General features: G+C 38.6%; 1 protein-coding gene across 1 annotated transcript; it reads right to left on the bottom strand.

Moving 5' to 3' along the window:
- Positions 1 to 5,768: 5,768 nt before the first annotated feature.
- LOC131933317 (uncharacterized) lies at positions 5,769 to 17,771 on the bottom strand. Its single transcript, XM_059290098.1, has 2 exons — positions 17,566 to 17,771; positions 5,769 to 6,868 (listed from the first exon to the last, which is right to left on the bottom strand). The coding sequence occupies exons 1-2, from the start codon at positions 17,706 to 17,708 to the stop codon at positions 6,163 to 6,165; spliced, it is 849 nt and encodes a 282-aa protein (XP_059146081.1). The 5' UTR covers positions 17,709 to 17,771; the 3' UTR covers positions 5,769 to 6,162.
- Between the last annotated feature and the right edge of the window lie 7,769 nt (positions 17,772 to 25,540).

Raw genomic sequence — 25,540 nt, 5'->3', positions numbered from 1 at the left:
CACATATAAAGATTTTATCAGTGTAAATAATACCGTATATCATAGACTAGAAATTATATACATAACGGCATACCGTGTAGGCTAGAAAAAAAATCCAAATTTATTTTGACATACTGTAATTGTTAAAAAAACCATGAAAAATAACATACATTGATTTAATATAAACAAAAAAGCCACATTTTAATTGTCCAAATATATACATTTTTAATCATTTAATCTCTTCCCGTGAATGTGTATACGTGGTTACCATGGCAACCTATTTTGTTTACAATTTAGCCCAGTTATTCAATATCCAAGGGAGATAACTATATCAGGGTTTTGTTGCAGTGTTGTTCTTCCCCGGGCTTTGTTGCGGGTAATGTCTGATTCAGGGTTGGGTTTTAGTGTCAGGGTTGGGGTCAGAGATAAGGTTAGGGGTTGGATTACGGCTAATCTGAAGGCTAGTATTAGATTTACTTATATGGTTAGGCATTGGGTTGAAAAAATGGCAAAATGTATTACAAATTTAGTATCGCTTTATTCTAATAAATAGATCGCGTTCGTTATCTTTTTTAAAACGTAGATAAAGATTTTGAATCATTCGAGGGTCAAGTGGGGTTTGGGGTGAGGGGTTGGGAGTTTGGGGATCCCTATCTCAATGCTTCAGTAAGATGTTTGGAAATTTGGGTAAGAGTCAGAATTTTATTTTCATAGGCAAAAGATGTATGAAAATTTGGGTAAGTGTCAGAATTTTATCTTCATAGGGAAAAATGTATGAACATTTAGGTAGGTGTCAGCATTTTACCTTTATAGGAAAAGATGTATAAAATTTGAGTGTCAGCATTTTATTTTCGAAGGAAAAAGATGTATGAAAATTTAGGTAAGTGTCAGAATTTTTATCGTCTTAGGGAAAAGTTGTATGACGATTTTGGTAAATGTCAAGATGTCACATTGACTGTGGAAAGATCCAGGATAGTAGGGTAAATGTCAAGATGTCACATTGATTGTGGAAAGATCCAGGATAGTAGGGTAAATGTCAAGATGTCACATTGACTGTGGAAAGATCCAGGATAGTAGGGTAAATGTCAAGATGTCACATTGATTGTGGAAAGATCCAGGATAGTAGGGTAAATGTCAAGATGTCACATTGATTGTGGAAAGATCCAGGATAGTAGGGTAAATGTCAAGATGTCACATTGACTGTGGAAAGATCCAAGATAGTAGGGTAAATGTCAAGATGTCACATTGACTACGATAGTAGGGGAGATGTCAAGATGTCATGTTGCTAAGAGGAAATGGATAACTCTCGTCCCCAGGCGACGTAACTCTGGTTGGCTCGGCTTTAGTACGGATGATCTGATTGGATGACTCACTAACAATGGGCGCCCGTCTCCCACGAGGGCCAGCGCCCCCTGGTGCGTTAATCAGATGACGTCACGGTGATTGGTGGTGGGCGGGAAGCGAGGGGGGGATTTCTTACAGGCGAAATCAGTCTGGAAACATGGGGTCGTTTGACATGTGGGATCGTATGACATTTGGGATAATATGACATTTTGGACCATATGGCATTATTGAGCATATGACATTATTGATCATATGACATTTGGGATAGTATGACTTAGAGCAGGGGTCTCCAAACTTCTCAGCCCGAGGGCCGCATTAACTATCAAATATCAGTTCGAGGGCCAGAGGTTCTTCCAGGCATCTCTCCTCCCCCCCCCCCCCCCTAAGAACATCTGTCACCACCCCCCGCCTCCTCCCCAACGAAATATAATTTTAATAGAAATATATATCAATATATATCTTTAAAAATGTCAAGTGCCCCCCCCCCCCTCCGAGAAGAAAATCTGAAAGAAACACTCTCTAGGTCCTAGTTTGTTTTCAAATTGTTCTTCGAGTATTTCATTCTTGAAATAGTTTGTTTACACAGGTATGTTGTTCCAAAATTTCAAAGGTACTTAGATGCAAAATGTTTTATATTAGGAAAGTCTTCCTTGGTCAAATACTTATAAAATCCCATCCGCCCTTCTTTGAACTTGTCTCTAAGGAGGGCATTTGCTTGCAATTCAATGACCTTCAGCTGCAGTTCATCTGCGCAACTGCCCACATTAGCTTTAAATGGGTTTTGAGACAATCTCACTTCTTCTGTCTTTGAATCCAAGCCAAAAAACAGCTACTGAAACTGCAGCTGGAGGTCTTTGATGAAATTGCACGCAAATGACCGGGGACTCAACTGTTGCTTCAGCCATAAAGACATTGCACTGCTGAAAGTGCGTCAAGTTGTTTGCCTGTGCTTGTTCCACAAAAACATGACATGTTATGTAGGGAAACCATATATTGTGATATGTTCATGACTTCATCCACACCTCAAATGAACACAAGCAGTTGAGAGGTGGAACAGCTGTCCAGCGACTCATCCATCGCAATTGAAAAATGGCGAAACTTGCTTGCATTTTTCGCAATGTGAGTCACAATGTTTTAACCAATGTGTGCAATACGGTGGGCAATGGTAAGTGCACCAAAAGCTACATTTTCAAGTTGTTTTGAATATCTGGGCAAGGTTCCTCAGTCACTTCCAACAAACTTTTTTTTTCCGTGGACAAAACAATCTCGGCGGGCCGGATGAGAAGACCCTCGCGGGCCGCATACGGCCCGCGGACCGTAGTTTGGAGACCCCTGATTTAGAGGTACAACATAATGGATAACAGAACAGTTATTGAGAGAAACATTGTTGTATCAAAAGCAAGATGTGTTAATGCGTGTTTGTTTGTGCGCATCAGGGTGTAAGGTGGTGGTGGTGGTGGTGGGGGGGGGGGGGGGTTGGGAGTTTGTGGTGTGCAAGTGAACCGTGTTATCAACAGCTTTATTTAGCTGATGCCCTGTATCTAAGTTATAAAAGAATCTCGTATAAAATACCTCAACACTCGTGGCGCCCTTTGTCTAGAGTAAAGGGTAGCCCTGTAGGTGATAAAAACAAAAAAAAAATTCTAAAGTCCCTCCAGGTTGGTCTGACTTCGATACATTCTAAAATGACAATTAAATAAATTTTTCACAATGGAAATAAGCTGGTTCCAACCGTAGGTTACTATGTTGGGCATCTTCTTGCGTATTTTCAGCAGGAAGGGCCTAAATGATGGCAAACGGCAGCCCTAAATTTCTTTTTTAAAATTTTGGGTCAATTATTTTTAAATATTGTTTTCATCTTAAAATAAAAAGAATACTTCAACGAACCATAAGGAAACATACCTTCAATGATGAAGATTACTTATTACAATTTTTTTAACAATATAAAAGTACTATGTTTTAAAAAATAAATAGGGTACCTTTTAAAAACATAGTTCATAAAAATAATTAAATCAAACCAAAATCTAAAAAGTACATAATATTCAAAGTCTACGTAATATCAGAAACAATACTTTAAAAAATGGTCTTTAAAAAACTTTTATACTGATTGTGAATTAATCAACAAACTGAAATGTTAGGCCAATAGGGAGTTATGATCCTTATAGATCTATATGCTCAAACAGATCATTACTTCCCTTGTCGCTATTCAGCGTAGAAACCACACGTTTTCATTGGATGTCCGTGGTGAGAAAATGTTAACTTTTTCCGATTGTCTAAAATGTGGAGTAAGGAGTAAATAATTCATCGTGGCTGAAATGGGATAATTTAACAGAAAAAATACTGGTGTAAAATTCACAGAATTATTTTAAATTAAATACTAGATCACACGTAATTTAATTTTTTTTTCAAACCACAATTTTTTTAAAATCAGCCCACGAAAATGAAAATAACACGCCTGAAATGTAAACGTTTACAAGTTCACATGATTAAAAAAAAAATTCATAAAAAACGTTTTAATAACAAGCTTTTATGTAATGATGCACTAAAAAGTAGAAAATAAATTATAGACTACTATTTAAATAACTATAAAGAAAAGCGTGGGTGTCTTCCTTAACATTAGTAAAGGTATCCAATAGATACTAAAGTGACCCACGCTTTTCTTTATAGTTATTTAAATAGTAGTCTATAATTTATTTTCTACTTTTTAGTGCATCATTACATAAAAGCTTGTTATTAAAACGTTTTTTATGAATTTTTTTTTCAGTTTTTTACATGTTTTATTTACAATAGAGTTACATGACTAAAAACCATTGCGCGCCTACTGAACATCACGTTCAGTAGGCGCGCAATGGTTTTTGAACGCAGCCATTACGTGGTCGTGATGGCGCAGTTATTGATGACGCGTGTGGTGTGGTTGGCTAGACATGCCTACTAATTCGGTCCAAATTTTAATTAATTCATAAAAAATCAATTAGGCATCCAATTAAGTCAAATTTAGTTTCAGATTGCATTGTCTTCATGTCTTGACCCATGTGCCAACTGTGAATCGTGTCGGTCAAGTAGAACTGTCCGAATTTTGACTCCTGCGTTTCCGTCAAGACAGACTGGCGGACGACAGAGGAAGTGAGTTAAATAAAAGCTTGTAAAAACACAAACAAATTTCAATGGGTAGATACAAATATCAATAGTTAATGAATTAATCTTTTACAAGTTCAACTGCACCTGATAGAAACTAAAGAATTTAATTAGAAACACGCTCTGAAGCTACACGTCAAATATTTAGTAGTTGACATCAGTAGCCAAACAAAACAAAAATAAATAATTAGTAGGCTTACTGCACTAATTGAGTTGCCACTTTAAAAACATTTTATTTACAGAAGAGCGATATCACATTTTATAATAGCGTTTGATTTTATCACATTGACGTTAGAGACTTCATATTATTACACATATAAATTGCGGTAAGAAGACGTCACACATAGCACATAAAACTGGTGATTGATAAACGTCACAAGTAGTACATACACAGCAATTTTTAGAAGTCAGACATAACAAACACAAAGGTGTTTCACTGACGTCAATTATAGCACATAAAATGTTGATTGGTTGACGTCACACATAGCACATACAAACGTTGATTAATAGACGTCACATATAGCAGATACAAAGTCGTTTAATGGACGTCACATATAGCAAATACAAAGGTTGATTAATAGACGTCACTTTTAGCAAATACAAAGGTTGAATAAAAGATGTCACATATAGCAAATACAAAGGTTGATTAATAGACGTCACATATAGCACATACAAAGGTTGAATAAAAGATGTCACATACAGCACATTAAAATGTTTTAAGAGAACATACCCTCAGATTCAACATACAAGTGTAGACACAAACCCATAAATCGCATACATATTTTAACGATGAAAAACAAACCATATCACCCACATATTTTAATGATGAACAACAAACCGCTTGAGGCAACCGATTACTCAAAACAACGTTTAGATTCTTGTAAAAAAATTTGAAATTGAACATCAACAATTTAATAGTTTGTTGTAAGTTTTATAATGTTGTCATGTAGGTTAGAAATGTAATTGTTATTTTTAAAATTTGGTCTAGACATGTTTTTTTTTTAAAAACTGTCATACTATATATACTTGACAGGTAAGTTGATAGTTTCATATTGAATAACAAACTAATTATCGACGTTTCTCTTTTGTTGTTGCAAAATTTTAAGCAACCCAATAAACAAATATGTTATTTTGATTCAATATATTATTATACTGTAATAAGTAATGAGTGTTCCATTTTATATAATTTATATATATTTTATTTTCACGTATAGAAAAATTATCATCAAAGTTACCCACTAAAACAGAGTTACTCTTTTACTCTTTATTTGGCCAAGTGTCGCAATAAAGTATAACTTTCTGAAGTGACCCAATTAAGTATAGCTTGTTGAAGTGACCCACTTAAGTATAACTTTTTAAAGTGACCCACTTAAGTATAACTTGTTGAAGTGTCCCAATTAAGTATAATTTGTCCAAATAACTCATATTTTAACCTAGTGACCCTTGTAACAAAACTTGACCACGTGACACCGACCATGATCATGTGACCTCCCCAGCTGGATGTCTATATAGGCGGCAGCTGGATGTCTATATAGGCGGCAGCTGGATGTCTATATAGCTGGATGTCTATATAGGCGGCAGCTGGATGTCTATATAGGCGGCAGCTGGATGTCTATATAGGCGGCAGCTGGATGTCTATATAGGCGGCAGCTGGATGTCTATATAGGCGGCAGCTGGATGTCTATATAGGCGGCAGCTGGATGTCTATATAGGCGGCAGCTGGATGTGACTGCGCGACTTGATCTTGTCCGACTTGTTCAGCTTGAGGCTCTGCAGCCAGCGACTGCACTTGTCCACGCTGTCGTCTCCGGGTGGCTGGGGGTAGTGGTTGGGCTGGTGCTGGTGGTTCATCTGGTGCTGGTGGTGTTGGCGGTGGTGGGGGTGCGGGTGGCGGTGCGCGAGCCGGCCGCTGACGTGCATGGACGAGCCGTCGTCCGTGTCACTGACGTCATCGCCGGCGTGGTCAGGCGTGTCGTCAAAGTGCGGGAACCGGAGACTCTCGCGGCCGCAGAGTTCCTCCAGCCGCAGCAGGTTCTCCTCCTTCAGCGGAAGCGCGGCCGCGCCGCATTCGAAGGTCATCCCCTGGCTGTCGTCGGAGCTAGTTCGGGTCTCGAAGCGCCGAGACAGTTTGGGCGTCGAGGATGGCGACGCCCCGTTGGAGCGGGAGTTGTAGGAGGAGGTCATGGGGTCGCGGCGCTTGCTCCCCGGCGTGGACGGGGGCGTCGGGGTGCCGGCCGCCGAGCGAAGGCTCCCGGACTCCAGCCTGGGTAGGTCGACGTACAGGCTGTTCCTGACGGTGGGGGCCGTGTGGATGATGTTGCCGTCGTGGTCCGTCATGGGCGCCATGTCGCTCCCCGGGGAGTCCTGGGACGCGTTCATGACGGACGCCAGTTGGGGGCATGAGCGGAATCTGAAAAAATAAAATAAAATAAAATAAAAATAAATTAATCCGCTTCAAAATAATGAAATGTTGCAAGATTCGTTATAAATATACCGATTGGTGTGGTCGAGTTGGTAAAGCACATGGTTGCTAAACAGGAAGGTATCTACTTCGAACTCCAGGGCAGATGAGGCTCGATAGCTAGGGACAGCAACTTATATAGGAGAGACAACTCCAAAATCAAACAACTGCTGTCTTATAGTTTGTTCTTGGTTAGACAAAGGCTATGTAAGCATATTCATAAATAAAAGCAGGCTGAAATCGAAATCAAAAACCCTATGGCGCTTAACGTGTTAGATGGAATTCCTTCCAACCTTAAAAATTAAGAACGAAGAAGTTATAAATATAAATCTATATTATTTATATAATGTTACTCACACATATTTTTATACCACGTGTTGTTCTAACAACATAAATATTTTAAAAATGTAACTTATTTTTAGACAACAATTTACAAAACATAACATCACATTAGAAAGGTAATGGACGTGTAAAAAAAAACTGGTTGAATTTAAATTGTATTAAATGTCGAGATTGTGTTGCCCGGTAAATTGATCTGGCCAGGGTGAAGAAATCACGTTAAATATACATTCACCGTCAGGGGGGGGGGGGGGGGGGGGGGGAATGTGAGAAGATACAATAATTGTGTTTTAAATGAAATGTGGCAATAGCCCGCTAGATACACGAGTTCTGATGTCAAGGGTTGGATGTCAGTATTTCAAAAGATGTGTTTGTTGATCTACGTCGGATTGTGTTTTAGATTGCTTGGTGTTGCACAACTCTACACTTGGGGGTTATTGCTATGTTAGATGACTGTACATTTAGGGTTATAGCTAAGTTACATTACAATTGGGGCTATGGCTATGTTAGATAACTCTACATTTGAGGTTATAGCTAAGTTAGATAACTCTACACTTGGGGCTATAGATAACTCTTTGGTGTTAGGGCAAAAGTGAGCTAACTCGTTTGTGTGTGCAGCTATTATTTCTATTACAAGGTCCAAAAGATAAAAGCCTATGTTTATTTTTTGTCTGTGTGTCGTGGGGTGGGCGTAGAAGGTATGCGTGGGCGTCAATCGACTAATTCCAGATGCCCCAGTTTTTAATCCCACAACTCTTCCGCTTACTCGTATGAATAGCCACACATTTTACTATTTTATGGACTACTTTGTTCTGCCTAACGACCACGCCTCTACAATCCTTTGCCCTTAAGCCAACCATCCAATATGAAATAAACTCAAAATAACCGATGTTTTCAATAGCATTAGACGAACAAAATATCTCATAAAATCGAGCCCCAAACAACAATGCAGGTTGTTCATTATCTTCCATTTTGAAACATTCTAAGACCAAACGAGACTGCAAACTGGCATTTGGTTTTTCTCGTTGGCCTGTTTCTGTTTCATGGACTCTACCAGGGGGGGGGGGGGGGGGTGGGAAGGGGATATCGATGTAAAGACCCCCTGATTTCCCCGGGGGCCAAGGCTTCTGGCATTTTTTGTTGGCCATTTTTGTTTTTTAATGTTAGTCTTGTTGACATTATCTCAAAGACAAAAGGCCATCCTCAGACTTCAGGGGGGCTGTTAACATTAGTTTTAAGACAAAGTTAACGGCCCATCACACACTTTAATGTGTTAACATTAGTTTCAAGACAAAGTTAACGGCTCATCACACAGACTTCAATGGGCTGTTAACATTAGTTTCAATACAAAGTTAACGGCTCATCACACAGACTTCAGTGGGCTGTTAACATTAGTTTCAATACAAAGTTAACGGCCCATCACACACTTGAATACATTAGTTTCAAGACAAAGTTAACGGCTCATCAAACACTTGAATGTGTTAACATTAGTTTCAAGAAAGTTAACGGCCATCCACACACTTCAGTGGGCTGTTAACATTAGTTTCAGGACAAAGTTAACTGCTCATCCTATCTAGAATGTGCTGTTGACATTATTTCTATCAATGGATAACCCGCCCACCCTAACCCGCCCTCCCTTAACTTAATTAAAAAAAAAGATCCTTATCTTTTCAACTAATCCAGTCCATGTTTTATATTCTTCTCAACGCCTCCAATCCATGTTTCATATTCCCCCATAACTAATCCAGTCCATTTTGTATATTGGCTTCCACTAATCCAGCCCATGTTTTATATTCTCCTCAACTATTCCAGCCCATGTTTAGCCTGCCAAGAGATATTCCGCCATCAAAACATGAATTTTACCCTGCCGTCTTTATTTCCCTTCAGAAAACCCGAACATGCTGAGCAAACTTTAAATCTCCTCGCACTTAGTTTTGTCGCGAATTAACAACAACGTGCCGGCCTCTTCTCTTTCATGCATTAAAACATCTTCGAAGCCTTACGACCCTACCCCCCCCCCCCCCTGCACGGCATGAATTCTGCTGAATGCGTGCCGTGTTGCTCATCAGTTCAATTGATAAATATGTGTTGACGTAAAGGGTTAAGTAATGTAGGTGGCCGTAAAGGTTTGATGAACTGTGGCTTCAGGAGTTACATTAACGGAGTCTGTAAAAGTTGCAAGAAATGTATGGCCGTAACAGATAAACAAACTGAAACCATAAGGTTTGAATTAACCGAGGTCCCAAAGGTTAAATTAACAGAGGTCCCAAAGGTTAAATTAACAGAGGTCCCAAAGGTTAAATTAACAGAGGTCCCAAAGGTTAAATTAACAGAGGTCCCAAAGGTTAAATTAACAGAGGCCACAATGGTTAAATAAACAGAGGCCCCAAGGGTTAAATTAATAGAGGCCCAAGGGTTAAATTAACAGAGGCCATAGGGTTAAATTAACAGAGGCCCAAGGGTTAAATTAACAGAGGCCACAATGGTTAAATTAACAGAGGCTCCAAGGGTTAAATTAACAGAGGCTCCATGGGTTAAATTAACAGAGGCCACAATGGTTAAATTAACAGAGGCCCATGGGTTAAATTAACAGGGGCTCCAAGGGTTAAATTAACAGAGGCCCCAATGGTTAAATTAATAGAGGCCCATGGGTTAAATTAACAGAGGCCCCAACGTTTTAATTAACCAAGGCCGCTGGGATTAAATAAAATGTATAGTCATAAGCGTTAAATTAACTGAGGCAGAAACGTTAGCTAAAACTGAGGCCGTGCCGTAAGGGTTAAATAAACTGGGTGACTTGAGGCGTTAAATTAATTGTGGGGCCATAAGGGTTAAATTATTTGTGGGTTTCCTTAAAATTGGATTAATTTTGTGACTCTAAGGGTTAAAAGCTGATGCAAGAAGGTTTAAATTAACTGTGTTGCCTTAATAATGAGTTAAAAAATATGAATGGGGTAAAGGCTAAAATGTAAAATAACGTTTGGCCCTAGGGGTTAAATATACAGTGTGGACGAAAGGGGAGTTAAATAAATTGTGTGGACGAAAAAAAAAAAGTGAAAAAAGGGGAGGCGAATCCCATCAATAGCCTTGATGATAGGGTAACCAGAGAACGCAATGTTGCACTTGATTACGTCAGCAGAAGACCGCGTACAGCTGATCACGTGATAACCCCCGACCCCCCTCTCACCCCTGCCTGTGTTGTACTGGATGGACGTGATCGGCCACAGTTCACGTCATCCAATCGTTGAGTTCGTCTCCATCCTCTTCGATCCACTCCATTCAAATACTTTTTCACATTGTGTACCTTTTATAATCGGTATTATAAATATATTCTTATTCCTGCCATTAAAGTTGTTTGTTAACAAAAAGTACCATCAGTTGGGAAGAACATTTGAATACAATATATTAAGTAGCCATAACTCAGGTTATCCCATGCTTATGCCCCTTATGGAACTCTATTTTTTTTATAATTACCAAGATGATAAATTGTGTGCGAAATTTGTTTCATCAACACATACGCGAACAACAGACACACACCCGTACAAACTTAATTACATACCTACGCATAAACACATACACATACGTATTCCCCCAAATATATATATATATATATATATATATATATATATATATATATATATATATATATATATATATATATATATATATATATATACATAAGCTTGGGTGTATGCAACGAATCTCGCTAGAGCGAATAGGTTTTAAGCACTTTGCCAACGGTACAGTCACTAAAGAGTTATTTTGTTGTTGAAAATTTGAGAACGTTGTAACGTCATTGATTTTTCTCTTCTAACTTTTACGTTGACTCGCCTCACTTGTTTTATTTATTATCATCGTGTCTCGTTTTTTTGTTTTAATTTCCTTCGACTCTCTAAAGAAAGTGAGTTCTTTCATCCAGCTGGTGCCGGAGTCGGTTCTGGAACCTTCTGGCAACGGCAGGGTAGGGGAGAACTTTGGCACGTCACTTGTAAACAAAACGTGTACATGTGGGTGGTTTGGTCTGGTCGGGGTGAGTAGAGCTACACGGGCCGTAGTGAGTTAGCTGAGTGGAGCTTTGATAGAATACATAGACACGCACATAATGCACATCACACCCACACATCGAGTACACACAACACTCACACACAAACACACACACACAGGCATACACAGACATCAAGCACTCCCAGCACTATCACACAAACACACACGCGCACACAAAACACAACGCTGATTGGTACATACACACATACACTCATCAATCACACACAATACTCACACACCGATTCACACACGCACACATAAACAAACAGAAACACACTTTGCTGATTGGTGCATCGCTACCACACACATAAAGCACACACATAAAGCACACACATAAAGCACACACATTACGTATACACTAACACACCCACGCATCTAGAAACACAGATACACTACTGTCGATTGGTACGTCGCTTACATGCACACACACATCGAACACATACAATACTCACGCACAACACACGCACACAAAAGCATCACCAACTAATTCTCTGTGAGGCGCGAAAATATGCCATATTAAAACACACTGTTATATAAATATAAGAGTATATAATTGAAATATACAGAAATGGGGAATATGATGCCATTATATGACAGCTAAATACACAGTTTGTTTTTAAATACGTTTAATATTTAATTTGTCTTGGTTACTTCCCATTAAAAAATATCATAGATATATATTACAAAGGGATACAACCTATGACTATTTTCCGAAAAGCTTATAAAATTACAGATTCATCAACTAGCAATAAAATTTAAAAAATTGGGAAAAGTACATATTATATTTACAATATTGCTTTTTAAAATTTCTTTAAAAATTAGTCTATATTTTATTCTTTTAAAATATTCGAATTATCATCAGACCCTTATTTAACTAAAAAAACATTAGAAAATATGAGTTAATATTTATTTCTTAACTAAGGTGATTGTATAAAGTTCAGTCTTCACACCAAAATGGCTCTGGAAAATTTCAAGTTTTTTTTTAAAAAAACCGTATGTATTTTATGTATGTAGTAAACCAAATGGGTCATATGAAGTACCACAGTCGGTCGGTATAGTTGCATGGCCCTTCATATAGCCCCCACATACACACAACACTATTATAAGGTTGTAGTTCTGTGTTAAACTCGTGACAAAATTATGTTGAATGTCTGTGTTAATCTAGGGTCACATATTGTTGTAGTTGTGTGTTGAACACGTGACAAATATTGTTGAATGTCTGTGTTAATCTAGGGTCACATATTGTTGTAGTTCTGTGTTGAACTCGTGTACTGGAGGGCCACGGTGTTGCGGGAGTCAGGGGGGGGGGAGGGAAGCGTGAGGTCTATTCCTAAGCGGCGTAACACAATTCTAGACACACGTCGTGTCAATGTCAATAGTGGACAGGTTGGTTTGACTAATAGTCGGAAACAAGTGAGTTTGGAAACATGTAAGTAACCCAAAACATGCTATTACCTCCGTTTTAACACTGATATAGACAGATATCTGCATATATTGATATAGACAAACATCGGCTTATATTGATATAGACAAACATCGGCCTATATTGATATAGACAAACATCGGCCTATATTGATATAGACAAACATCGGCCTATATTGATATAGACAAACATCGGCCTATATTGATATAGACAAACATCGGCCTATATTGATATAGACAAACATCGGCCTATATTGATATAGACAGACATCGGGCTATATTGATATAGACAAACATCGGCCTATATTGATATAGACAGACAATGGCCTATATTGATATAGACAGACATCGGCCTATATTGATATAGACAGACATCGGGCTATATTGATATAGACAGACAATGGCCTATATTGATATAGACAGACATCGGGCTATATTGATATAGACAAACATCGGCCTATATTGATATAGACAGACAATGGCCTATATTGATATAGACAGACATCGGTTTTTTATATAGACAGACATCGGTATACATTGATGTTTGTTTTACGCATCGACGTATATACAAATTACACTTGTATATGTTGTAGTGTTACATATACTACATACTGTTCTTGTTGTAGTTTGTAATGGTATTAAAGATATCACAGGCTAACTATGTTGTGTTACAGATACCGCATACTGTATATATTGTAGTGTTACAGTTACCACATACTGTTCTTGTTGTAGTGTTACAAATACCACATAATGTATATGTTGTACGGTTACATATACCGCATATTGTTGTGTTACATATAACACATACTGTATATGTTGTTGTGTTACGGCAGAGGCGTAGCGACCCTTCCCGGCGCCCGAGGACAAACTTTCAATTTTCGATTTGCACCCTCGACCCCCCTCGAACTTTCGATTTGCACCCCCCCCCCCCTCAAACTTTCGATATATATTTTTTTATATTTATAAAGCAAAAATGCAGCTGAAATGAGATTTTAATTTGTTTTTCCAACCCATTTTGGCGCCCCCTAACGTCGGCGCCCGGGAACATATGTATCCCCCTGCCCCCCCCCCCCCCCTTCGCTTCGCCTCTGTGTTACAGATACAACATACTGTATGTGTTGAAGTGTTACATATACCGCATACTGTTTATGTTGTAGTGTTACATATACCACATACTGTAGGTCTACATGTTGTAGTGTTACATATACCACATACTGTTTATGTTGTAGTGTTACATATACCACATACTGTATATGTTGTAGTGTTACATATTCCACATACTGTTTATGTTGTAGTGTTACATATACCACATATTGTATATGTTGTAGAGTTACATATACCACATACTGTTTATGTTGTAGTGTTACATATACCACATACTGTGCATGTTGTAGTGTTACATATACCACATACTGCATATGATGTAGTATTACATATACCTTATGTTGTATATGTTGTAGTGTTCCATATACCACATACTGTTTATGTTGTAGTGTTACATATACCACATACTGTAAATGTTGTAGTGTTACATATACCACATACTGTAGGCCTACATGTTGTTGTGGTGTTAAAGACACCACATACTGTAGGCCTACATGTTGTTGTGGTGTTAAAGACACCACATACAATGAGGAGGTCGGTGCAAAGAAGCGACGGTTAAATTATTGACGGGCCGTGACGTCACGAAGACAAACACGAGTGTTAACACCGATAAGTTTGTGTGTGTGTGTGTGTGTGTGGTGTGTGAGTGTGGGTAGGTGGGCTGGACGATTGGGGGTGGGGGTGGAATCTCTGAATCAATACCCCGACTACCAAACGGCTCGTTGGTAAATATGGCGGTGTTTTTACGAAGAGTCGGGCACGTGATTTTTTATGGAAGTTTGAAACGAACCAATCAGGGTGAAGAAGGAAATAAAAATACTGAGGCTAAAATATCCAAGTGGTACCATTATTTTTCTTATTTTTTGGTCCGGTACCAAGTTTTTTTCCGTATGACTAATGCTTTGTAAGTCCATTGTAAGTCCAGATATGATTCCTTCTATACACTGTGCAGGGTTTTATGTCGGTGTGTCTATGATGAACAGAAGACGAGGAATGTATAACCCCGTCTTAAGATACAGCATTACTAAATGCTATAGAACTTAGAGGAACCAACCCGAAAAGCCAGAGCTGACTTTGAGGTGGGGGATACCCATTGTAATGGAGATGGTGGGGCGGACGTAACGTGAGACAAGTCCATTCAGAATGTGGGGGGGGGGGGGTGGAGGCTTGCTCATTCCATGAAAGTCAAACCATAGTAGTGAATGATTATAAAGCGGGAGTGCGCTCCCTTGGATATTCTTGAATGTTCTCATGTGATAGTTGGGATAGCCTTCAGTCGAATCGGGCTATAGAAATGGTAGGTACGTTTGAGAAGAAGAAACATTCGATTTTCACGAAAACACATACAGGCGAAAAGTTTTTTTTTTAAATTGACTGTTTTATGAGCGTATACGACATCAAATTCTGTAGGTTCTTGTCAAACCGGAAATAAAGTACCATTTGTGGTTACTGGAAATCTCCTAAAGGTTGATAGAAACCTACATATACAAAACTTAATTTATATGAAGTTTCATCCACCTAACTGAAACTATTAAGTTATTGTGTTTTAATAAACACACACAGACACACACAGACGCACACACACGCACACGCACACACACGTACATACGCACGCACGCACGCACGCACACACACACATACACACATACATATTAGATTGCAAAAGTAGGTTTTGCTGACTGAGTTGAGTATGATATCTCGACTTCGATTTTTTGCTTGATTACAATATTTCATCTTGTACCTGGTATACGAGGAAGTAAAATTAATGCTCATATGTCAGTAACGCGATCACCAGCGTTATACTTAGGTTTTTAACGTAGCTAAGCGATTCATTAAATATTAATGTCGATTAGGCTAGATACTATTTTAATCTTCATCTATCACAACACAATTGTAAGCGCTAGACTACTAACCCGTAAGTCTCGAGTTCGAATCAGGGTTTTTAAGTCAGTAGAACGTCCCTGAGTTCACCCAGCTCTGATGGGTACCTAACCCACGTTAGGGAAAGTAAAATGGGCTGGGCATAGTGCTGACCACAATATCGCTTTATATGCCGAGGTCACAGAAACAGGTGAACTCTACTTTACTTTCCCTTTAGACCGCCAGGTTCAAAAAGATAAATGTATCTCGTTGTCTTTATTTGTCCCCCTGCATATTCGTGATCTGATTATAACATTTCGTTAAATATTTCATACAATATATTTTTTAAAGAAAGGTATCATTTTACAATTTAAAATTCCTTCTAACAAGCCCATTGAACGAAGGTTGCGTTAATATATATTCCGATATTTAGTGTTTGATTTCAAATGCAATATTTATGCTAGTCCATGAATTATACTCAGATCGTATCTATTCCCAAAACATAAACGTTCAGCAATATTTGAATCATTCAAACGACTATGAACTAAATTCAATGCGGCTGTCAGTGAATACCAAATATTAAATAGTAATATATCGATCTCAGAGTATGCGTGCAACAGAATATATTATGTGGCACAGACTATGAGTGGACCAGAATATGAGTGGACAAAATTTGAGTACTACATGAGAGGCACCGTCTGGAAGATCAAAGGTCACCATCGACCACGCGCGTGCAGTAATACGTCACAGGCGGAAGCTATTGGTACACTCTAACCTAGCCAATAGAAATCGTGGAATTACTTGCAACATATTTTTTTAAGATTATAGCATTTAAAGAAATAAAAAAATAAAATGGAGTTAATCTTTTGCAAAAGTAGGTCTATTTATAAACCTTGCTTCTAAATTAATGAACAGCAAAGATTTGTTGTGATTCTTACAACATATGACAAGGTATGTATTTATGTTGTCAAATGGATGCCATGATTTAGCGGAGATTTATCGCAGGTTCTGGTACACGATTACACATGTAAAAGCTGCCTTTAATGATCAGACAATCAACAGGGTGGGTGAAGTAGAGTGTACTATTTACCGTGAGTTTGGCTAAGAGTTGTCAGCTCTTTGCCCAATGGCCGTTAATTTCCATAAGATATATCCGGTACTTATTTGAACTGGGTAGACTCAGGGGCGTCATACGAATTAGGGAACCGACCTCGAGACTATCGGGTTTTTGCAAACGAGCGCTATATCGCTCGCCCACTAAGTATGATACTCTTGATCACCCTTATGAATAGCTGGATGATGTTAACGACATTCCCTATGGATAATTGGATGATGTTACAGACATTCCCTATGGATAGCTGGATGATGTTACAGACATTCCCTATGGATAATTGGATGATGTTACAGACATTCCCTATGGATAGCTGGATGATGTTACAGACATTCCCTATGGATAGCTGGATGATGTTAACGACATTCCCTATGGATAACTGGATGATGTTACAGACATTCCCTATGGATAGCTAGATGATGTTACAGACATTCGCTATGGATAGCTGGATGATGTTACAGACATTCCCTATGGATAGCTGGATGATGTTAACGACATTCCCTATGGATAGCTGGATTATGTTACAGACATCCCTTATGGATAGCTGTATGATGTTACATAAATCCCCTATGGATAACTGGATGATGTTACTGACGTTCTCTATGGATAACTGGATATTACAGACATCCCCTACGGACAGCTGAAGATGTTACAGACATCCCCTATGGATAACTGGATGATGTTACAGAAATCCCCTATAGATACATGGATGATGTTACTGACGTTCTCTGTGGATACATGGACAGTACAGACACTATCCACCAACCTGGATAACGATGCCGTAGACGGCCGACGTTGACCCGCGCCATTCCTGTCGTTGATGTCATCGTCAGCGTCGACGATGAGCTGTAGCTGGAGGTCGGGAGGGGGGGCCGGGGCCAAGGTCTGGGTGGGTGGCAGCTTGGCCATGGCTGGGTAGTGGCAGGACTAGCGTGAGCACATGATGTGACGGTTGGTGTGGTGGGGTGATGTGGGCTGCATGGTCAGGCTGAAATAGAACAAGACACGACACGTTTGTTAATGGTGGGGCTAGGTAAGAGTAATAACAGATTTCTGATTTAGATATACAAAGGTATATAAAGATATATATACACACACCACATATATATAATTATATATATAATTACATACACCCAATATATATATATATGTAAAAATTTATTCATATCTATATATACACAAAAGTATACATATTATATATATATATATATATATATATATATATATATATATATATATATATATTGTATATATATACATATATATTTATATTATATTATGTATATGTGTTATGATGCATGTTTGACTGGGGAGATCGGTGCGCAGGATTGATGGTGCGGCCGTATATTGAACGAGTGAGTGTGTGACGCTGTACGCAAGAAAGTGACGTTTTAGTGTGAGTTCCGTTGTTGCCGGGGAAGAAGATTGAAGTTAGTCTTGTCCGTGTTATGTTAGGGTTAGGTTGTCTAGTCTTAGTATCGTTTATTCAAGCTGTCCAATGTCTATTTCTATAGTGCAATAAATGGAATTAGTAAACAGTGTCATTATGTCAAATCTATTGTAAGCGTTGATGTCGTCGTGTCTCAAGATATACTGTAGCATAGCTAAACATAATCAAATGGTAGTGATATGGAAAGATGGTATTGAATCAGGTAGTTGTACCCTCTCACTGCATAACTGTGGTACATATAGAACACAGCAGTTATAACAATATGTATGTTTTTATATGTGTATATATGTATATATATACATATATGTATGTATGTATATTTTTATGTATATTTGTGTTTATTTGCAAATATGTTAGTATGTATACATGTATGTATATTATATATATATCATATTATATATATATATATATATATATATATATATATATATATATATATATATATATATATATCGATATATATATATATCGATATATATGCAAATATATGTGTATACATATTCGTATTATGTACACATGTATGTATGACTTATATGTATACTTGTCAATCAAAACTTTGTTTCCCATGTTCCCGTTGAAACATGAAGAGGAAGTTGATCCACTAATCTGTGTGTAACAAGTAAAGCCCACGGAAAAAGCCCTTCTCTAACGTTATAGGGTAGCCGGGACAGGAAATATTTCAGACCATAATCCAGACGGATGGCTTCAACTAACCCAGAGTTTTAAATTGATAGTTTTAGGACACGGTTTTTTGATGTATGACATGGTTATCAATTTTAGGGAGATTGTCCTTGTTAGCGGCGTGGTGGGTGGCTGGAGATTTGGTGTGCAGGGTGTGGAGTTATGAAAGGCCGAAATCCTAGCATTGGCCGACTTCGGGCTTTGACCGTAACATATATAATGTGTGTGTGTGTGTGTGGGGCGGGGGATTACAGGTATGAGCAGAAACTGTAGACTAGAGACAGCTATTTTATGTATTTTTTCGCTGTTGATTACTTATACAAGAATCCCTGGAGAGGAGTTAGGGCGAAATACCCCCCCCCCACCCCCCCCCCCCCCCACACACACACACAAACACACACCCAAAGTTTGGAGGAAAAAAGTAGAAACATGTAGGTCTCTAAAAATATCCACATTTTTTAGTTATTTGTAATTTTTATATTTAATTCACGTTCTATTTTTAATATTTCGTAACGTATATTTGTATTGCTATAGGCGGAAGTCAGGAAGGACAAGAATTAGCTAAACTACCCCCCCCCCATACTAATTAGTCTGTTTCTACTCCCTCTACCATCACACTAGTTAGCTTCTCTTATGGTTTCGCTAATATTACACAACTAATAAAGTAACACCTCTGTATTAACACAAATAGAGTAACACAACTAAGGTAACACCACTGAAGTAACACAACTGAAGTAATACAACTAATAAAGTAGCACATCTGAAGTAATACAACTAATAAAGTAACGTATCTGAAGTAATACACATAGAGTAACATCCTAAAGTAACATAATACTTATAACCACACAACAATTAATGTTACACAAAATAAAATATCTCACACACAGAAGTACCTTTGTCCCTTTTAATTATATATTTATAATAAACCATTCTGGTCAGTAATTATTGCAGACACTATCTAAATGCCTATACACGTTTAACCGAGTTATAACATCTAAGCCCTAGTTCGTCTAGCTTAAAACTTCACATCAGAAGCGATATGGAGGGGACGGCATATGCTCAGAACTCTGAATCGAGCAAAAAATCAATAGGTCCCATCAAAATATTTTTGACGAGCGTAGAGTCTTCATTTCTTATGTATTTGTAGTTGTGACTAAGTATTGTATAAGTTATAACATTTATTGTAAAATTTAACCCGTATATTGTACTAATTATCAGTTTTTTACACAATTATAATTTTTTTGTCTCAATTATTCTACAAATTATCCCAATATTTTTTCGAACTATACATATATTTTGCGACTAACTTCACTAGTAACCCACACCATTGTTATTTCACTAGAGTAACCACGATGGTACAATATGTGTTCTTTAGAATAACCATAATGGTAAAATATATTTTTTAAATAAAAATAACTGTTTTTTTAAAATAATATAAACTTGTGTTCTTTAGACTATTTTTTCATAGTGTCAAGTTGACCCGTGTCCACACTTATTACTGTTTGGCCGTAAATTACTTTGTTGTCGCAAATGTATGTCGTTGTTTTGTTTATAAGTATAGGTTATTAAAAGTAGAGGGGGGTAAATTGAACGCACCAACCTAATGTGTCCGCAGTGTTAATGTGATGAAATTACCCCTCAAATAATGGAACAGCTGTTACCATGGCAACATAGAATAGACAGCCCGTGGTGAATCCGCCGGGAGAAGAAATGGCCAGCTGACTTAATTGACCAATCAGGCGTGTCCGAATTCAGAGCCAGCCGAGTCTTCGCTGGTGGACACGTCAATGGCCAGGTGCTAGTTGGTTGGTGCAATCAAAATATTAGTCGTATTGCCAGGTTGGCTAGTTCAATCAAAATATTAGTCATGTTGCCAGACATTGGTTGGCAAGTTCAATAAAAATATTAGCCATGTGGCCAGGTGCTAGTCGGCAAGTTCAATCAAAATATTGGATGATTTAATCAAAACATTAGCCTTGTGGCCAGGTACTTGTTGGTTAGTTCAATCAAATATTAACAATTTGTAGTACTACTAGTTGGCATATCATACAATAGTGCGATGATAAGTTGTTTGATAATTATGCAGCTATATTTCCCTCATAGACTGTGTACCATATACTAAAGTAACTACAGCAACTGTTTTCATTTACAGTAAAACCATTTTTTAAAATCCTCCTCCTATCCTCAATGATGGTACAACTAATTAGTTTTAACCAGTGACCACAACAATAAGTTTAAATACACTTAGTCAGGTCACGAGGTACAGGCAATTTGTGAACCGGAAATAAGATCTAACCTGTTTAGCTGAACACGAAAATAAACAGAGGGATAGAGAGAGAGAGAGAGAGAGAGAGAGAGAGAGATAGAGAGAGAGCTGGATGGGTAGAGAATTGGGGGAGGTATTCAGCTAAATCTAATCATTTGCTAAAAAAAACCTTTGTTGTTAAAATGACATTGGTTTATTCAGTATAAAATCCAATAGAGGGACAAATTCTAGTTGAACAGAGAAGAGCGTGGGGCACGCTACATCATGATGGTTATTTGAAAGAATAAATTCGCTTCGCTTTATGGGACGGGAAGGCGGAATCGTGAAGGCGGATTAACAGCTGTTTTAATTACATGGTTGTGGTTTTATTTTGGACAATGCTAGGACAGTGATAGGTAGGACAATGGTAGGACAGTGGTAGGACACTGGTAGGACAGTGATAGGACAATGGTAGGACAGTGATAGGACAATGGTTGGACAGTATAAGGACAATGGTAGGACAGTGGTAGGACACTGGTAGGACAGTGATAGGACACTGGTAGGACAGTGGTAAGACAATGGTAGTACAGTGATAGGACAATGGTAGGACAGTGGTAAGACAATGGTAGTACAGTGATAGGACAATAGTAGGACAGTGGTAGGACAATGGTAGTACAGTGACTGGACAATAGTAGGACAGTGATAGGACAATGGTAGGACAGTATAAGGACAATGGTAGGACAGTGGTAGGACAATGGTAGGACAATGGTAGGACAGTATAAGGACAATGGTAGGACAGTGATAGGACAGTGATAGGACAGTGATAGGACAATGGTAGGACAATGAAAGGACATTAATAGAACAATTGCAGGACAAGAGTAAAACAAAGACTGGACGTTGAGAGAAAGGCTATGGGGGCAGGAGACCACATTGAACAACCACTTCATTAAAATAATACCAGACCCCCTTACCCCAACATCTATAGCGACGTAACAACGTTACCTCATCTCAAAGTAAATTAACCTCATTTTTTAATGTTCGGTATGTTTTTTTCTTTAATATAATTTAAAAAACTTACTTCCACACTCATTCATTACAACTGTGAAATATAAAAAAAAAGTCCATATTGAAAAACCCACCAGCTCTGATTGCTACCTCTATGTAGGTAATTTGTATGCACTAAAATCCCGTAACTAACGTCGATACATGATTTCCACAATTACTAGTCGCTAGAAACCCTGGCCGCGCCTCACACCAAAAAATCTAATGGATGAAATTTTTGTATTTCCGGTCACGCCGCGAGCAATGAGGCGTGAAAAAAACTAAATTATAGTGTGAGCACAATTTCACTTTTCGCCAGCCGTTGTCTGGTGGTTGCACGTTTTGTTGATTTGACTTTTCTGAGCAGTTCACTCGTCTATGCGCTAATTCTGGTCATCGGGAAAATCCGGAGGTCAAATAAGTGCTCTGACGTCATCGTGTTATATAGTTAAAGGAAGTTTAACCAAAAGCAAATGATAATAAGACGGCTTCAAATATTACGATACGGCGACATAATGCAGCATCAAAAAATACCAGATTCTTCCAGACTTGACTTTTTTCCGGAAGGGGGGGGGGGGGGGAGTGGACTTGATATTTTCGGGGGAGGGGGGGGGGCGGTCAACATTTTCCGGAGGGGCAGACACTAGTAAAAGTATATTTTTACTATATAAATTCCATCTCGTTCGGGGAGGGGGGGGGGGGGGGTAGACTCTCTTCGGGAGGTGGGGGGGGGGTGCGGTGCGAAAATTTTGAGTATTTCTAAAAGCCATTTCTTTCAAGGAGGAAACATTTATAAATTGTGTTCAACGCTACATCTTTAACACATTAGAAGCATTGGGATGATGCCAAGACCTTTAATAACTATAAACAAATTTCAATGAGTTAAATAAAAGTGTAAAACCTGTGTTTGATCAACATTTAAGAGAAACGAAGCTATTTTAAGTAACAAAATAATTTCTTACTTTTTTTAGTAACAACAGCTCAAAACTTTGGAATCTGTGTTTTTTTTTACGGTTGAACAATGATTCAAAACACATTTAAATTAACCATACCATACGCGGGGGGTGCGGACCGCACCGGGTGACACCATTTAGGGGGTGACACCAAGGCAAAAAATAGCAAAATATATAGAGAAAAACTTGAGGGGGGGGGGCTGCAAATCGAACGTTTGAGGGGGGGGGGGTGGACATCGAAAACTTGAGGGGGGGGGGTGCAAATCGAAAATCGAAAATCGAAAATTTGAAAGTTTGTCCCCGGGAAGGGTCGCTACGCCTCTGGGGGGTGACACCATTAAGTGCCGCACCGGGTGACACCCGACCTCGATACGCCATTGTATATATGTTCATTTAAACACTAATTTTATCGCTTTGTGTAGTATGTGTTAGACTCCGGTCTCACCAGCCACATTGAATATTATTGTTTAACTATTCTTATGCTTTTTAAAGGATGGTAACATATCAGTGCAGATCCATATGCTTTACCTGCCCCAGAGGCGTTGCGACCCTTCCTGGCGCCCGGGAAGAGACTTTTCGATTTGCACCCCCCTCCCCCCCTCAAACTTTCCATTTGCACCCCCCCTCAAACTTAACGATTTGCACCCCCCTCAAGATTTCGATTTGCACCCCCCCCCCTCAAACTTTCGATTTGCACCCCCCCCCCCCCTCAAGATTTCGATTTGCACCTCCCCCCCCTCAAACTTTCGATTTGCACCCCCCTCAACCTTTCAATTTATTTTTCCAACCCATTTTGGCGCCCCCTAAGGTCGGCGCCCGGGGACATATGTCGTCCCCCCCGCCCCCTTCGCTACGCTACTGACCTGCCCTTTCTTCAGACTAATTTAGAACGTATGTCTAAACTCAGCAAGATAAGTTTGTTTACAGGTACGGTTCCAAAACAAACGTTTTCAAAGTGGCAGATTGTGAGTAAATTATAAGTCAACAGCATGACTTACACGGAACTTCAGTCATCTCTTACAAAACTTAAGTTCACACCGATCTAGTCTGTTTCCTGTTGAAAATAGCATCCAAATATGCTAGTGATTACACCCGCTTGTGTGGGGCCATGTTCGATAACTCGTGTTGATTTAGCCAGGGGAGACAACTCGGCAAATCAACGAGGAACTTCAGTACCAAGAAGGTTTAATTAAAGCTGAAGCCAAGAAGAAATTGAGTTATCGTGCTAGATTCAGCCGCCCCGTTCTTCGCTTAGTAAGCAGCTACAGCATTCGTCTCGAAATAAAAGAATAATTAATTTAATGAGGGGATACAGGATGCAGGCCCTTGGGGAGGGGGGTGTCAGCAGAGTTTCTTCCAGGCATCTCTTCGGGGGGGCGAAGCCCCCCCGAAAAATTTTTACCGCCCCCCCGAACGAAATGAAATTTATATTATTTATATAGAAAATATATACTTTTAACAGTGTCCGCCCCCCCGAAGAAAGTTTACCGCCCCCCCGAAGATTTTAAGTGCCCCCCCGGAGAAAAAAGTCTGGAAGAAACACTGGGTGTCAGACTTGTGGGTGTTCTATACATGTGTTTATTTCTTTTGTTAGATGGTGTTTAATACTAGTGGTAATAGGTGTTTAGATATTGTGTTTGTGGGTGTTTAATTCATGTATAAGTGTGTGTTTAATTTTTGTGTTTATGGATGTTTAGTTATTGTGTTTATGGGTGTTTAATTATTGTGTTTGTGGGTGTTTAATTCTTGGTGAGTGTTTAATTCTTGTGTTTGTGGGTGTATAATTCATGTATTAGTGTGTGTTTAATTCTTGTGTTTATGGATGTTTAGTTATTGTGTTTATGGGTGTTTAATTATTGTGTTTGTGGGTGTTTAATTGTTGGTGGGTGTTTAATTCATGTGTTAATTGGTGTTTAATTCATGTGTAAGTGGGTGTTTAATTCTTGTGTTGATTGGTGTGAAATTATTGTGTTATTGTGTGTTTAATTCTTGTATTTGTGTGTTTAATTCATGTGTTAGCGGGTGTTAATTAATTTTGCTAGTGTTGTAGTTAAAACGTGTGTTAGTGGGTGTTTAAATATTGTGTTAGTGGGTGTTTAAATATTGTGTTAGTGGGTGTTTAAATATTGTGTTAGTGGGTGTTTAAATATTGTGTTAGTGGGTGTTTAATACTTGTGTTAGTGGGTGTTTAATACTTGTGTTAGTGGGTGTTTAAATATTGTGTTAGTGGGTGTTTAAATATTGTGTTAGTGGGTGTTTAAATATTGTGTTAGTGGGTGTTTAAATATTGTTTTAGTGGGTGTTTAATACTTCAGGTACGTGCCGTTCTTGTATTATCTAAAGTTGCTGCGACGATGTTGTCTTTAAGTGT

This window comes from Physella acuta, unplaced genomic scaffold (assembly GCF_028476545.2).
Source record: "Physella acuta isolate Inbredline_101_S28 unplaced genomic scaffold, ASM2847654v3 ptg002452l, whole genome shotgun sequence".
NCBI lineage: Eukaryota > Metazoa > Mollusca > Gastropoda > Physidae > Physella > Physella acuta.
Note: the sequence above shows the minus strand (reverse complement) of the source record. Positions and strands in the feature narration are given on the sequence as shown.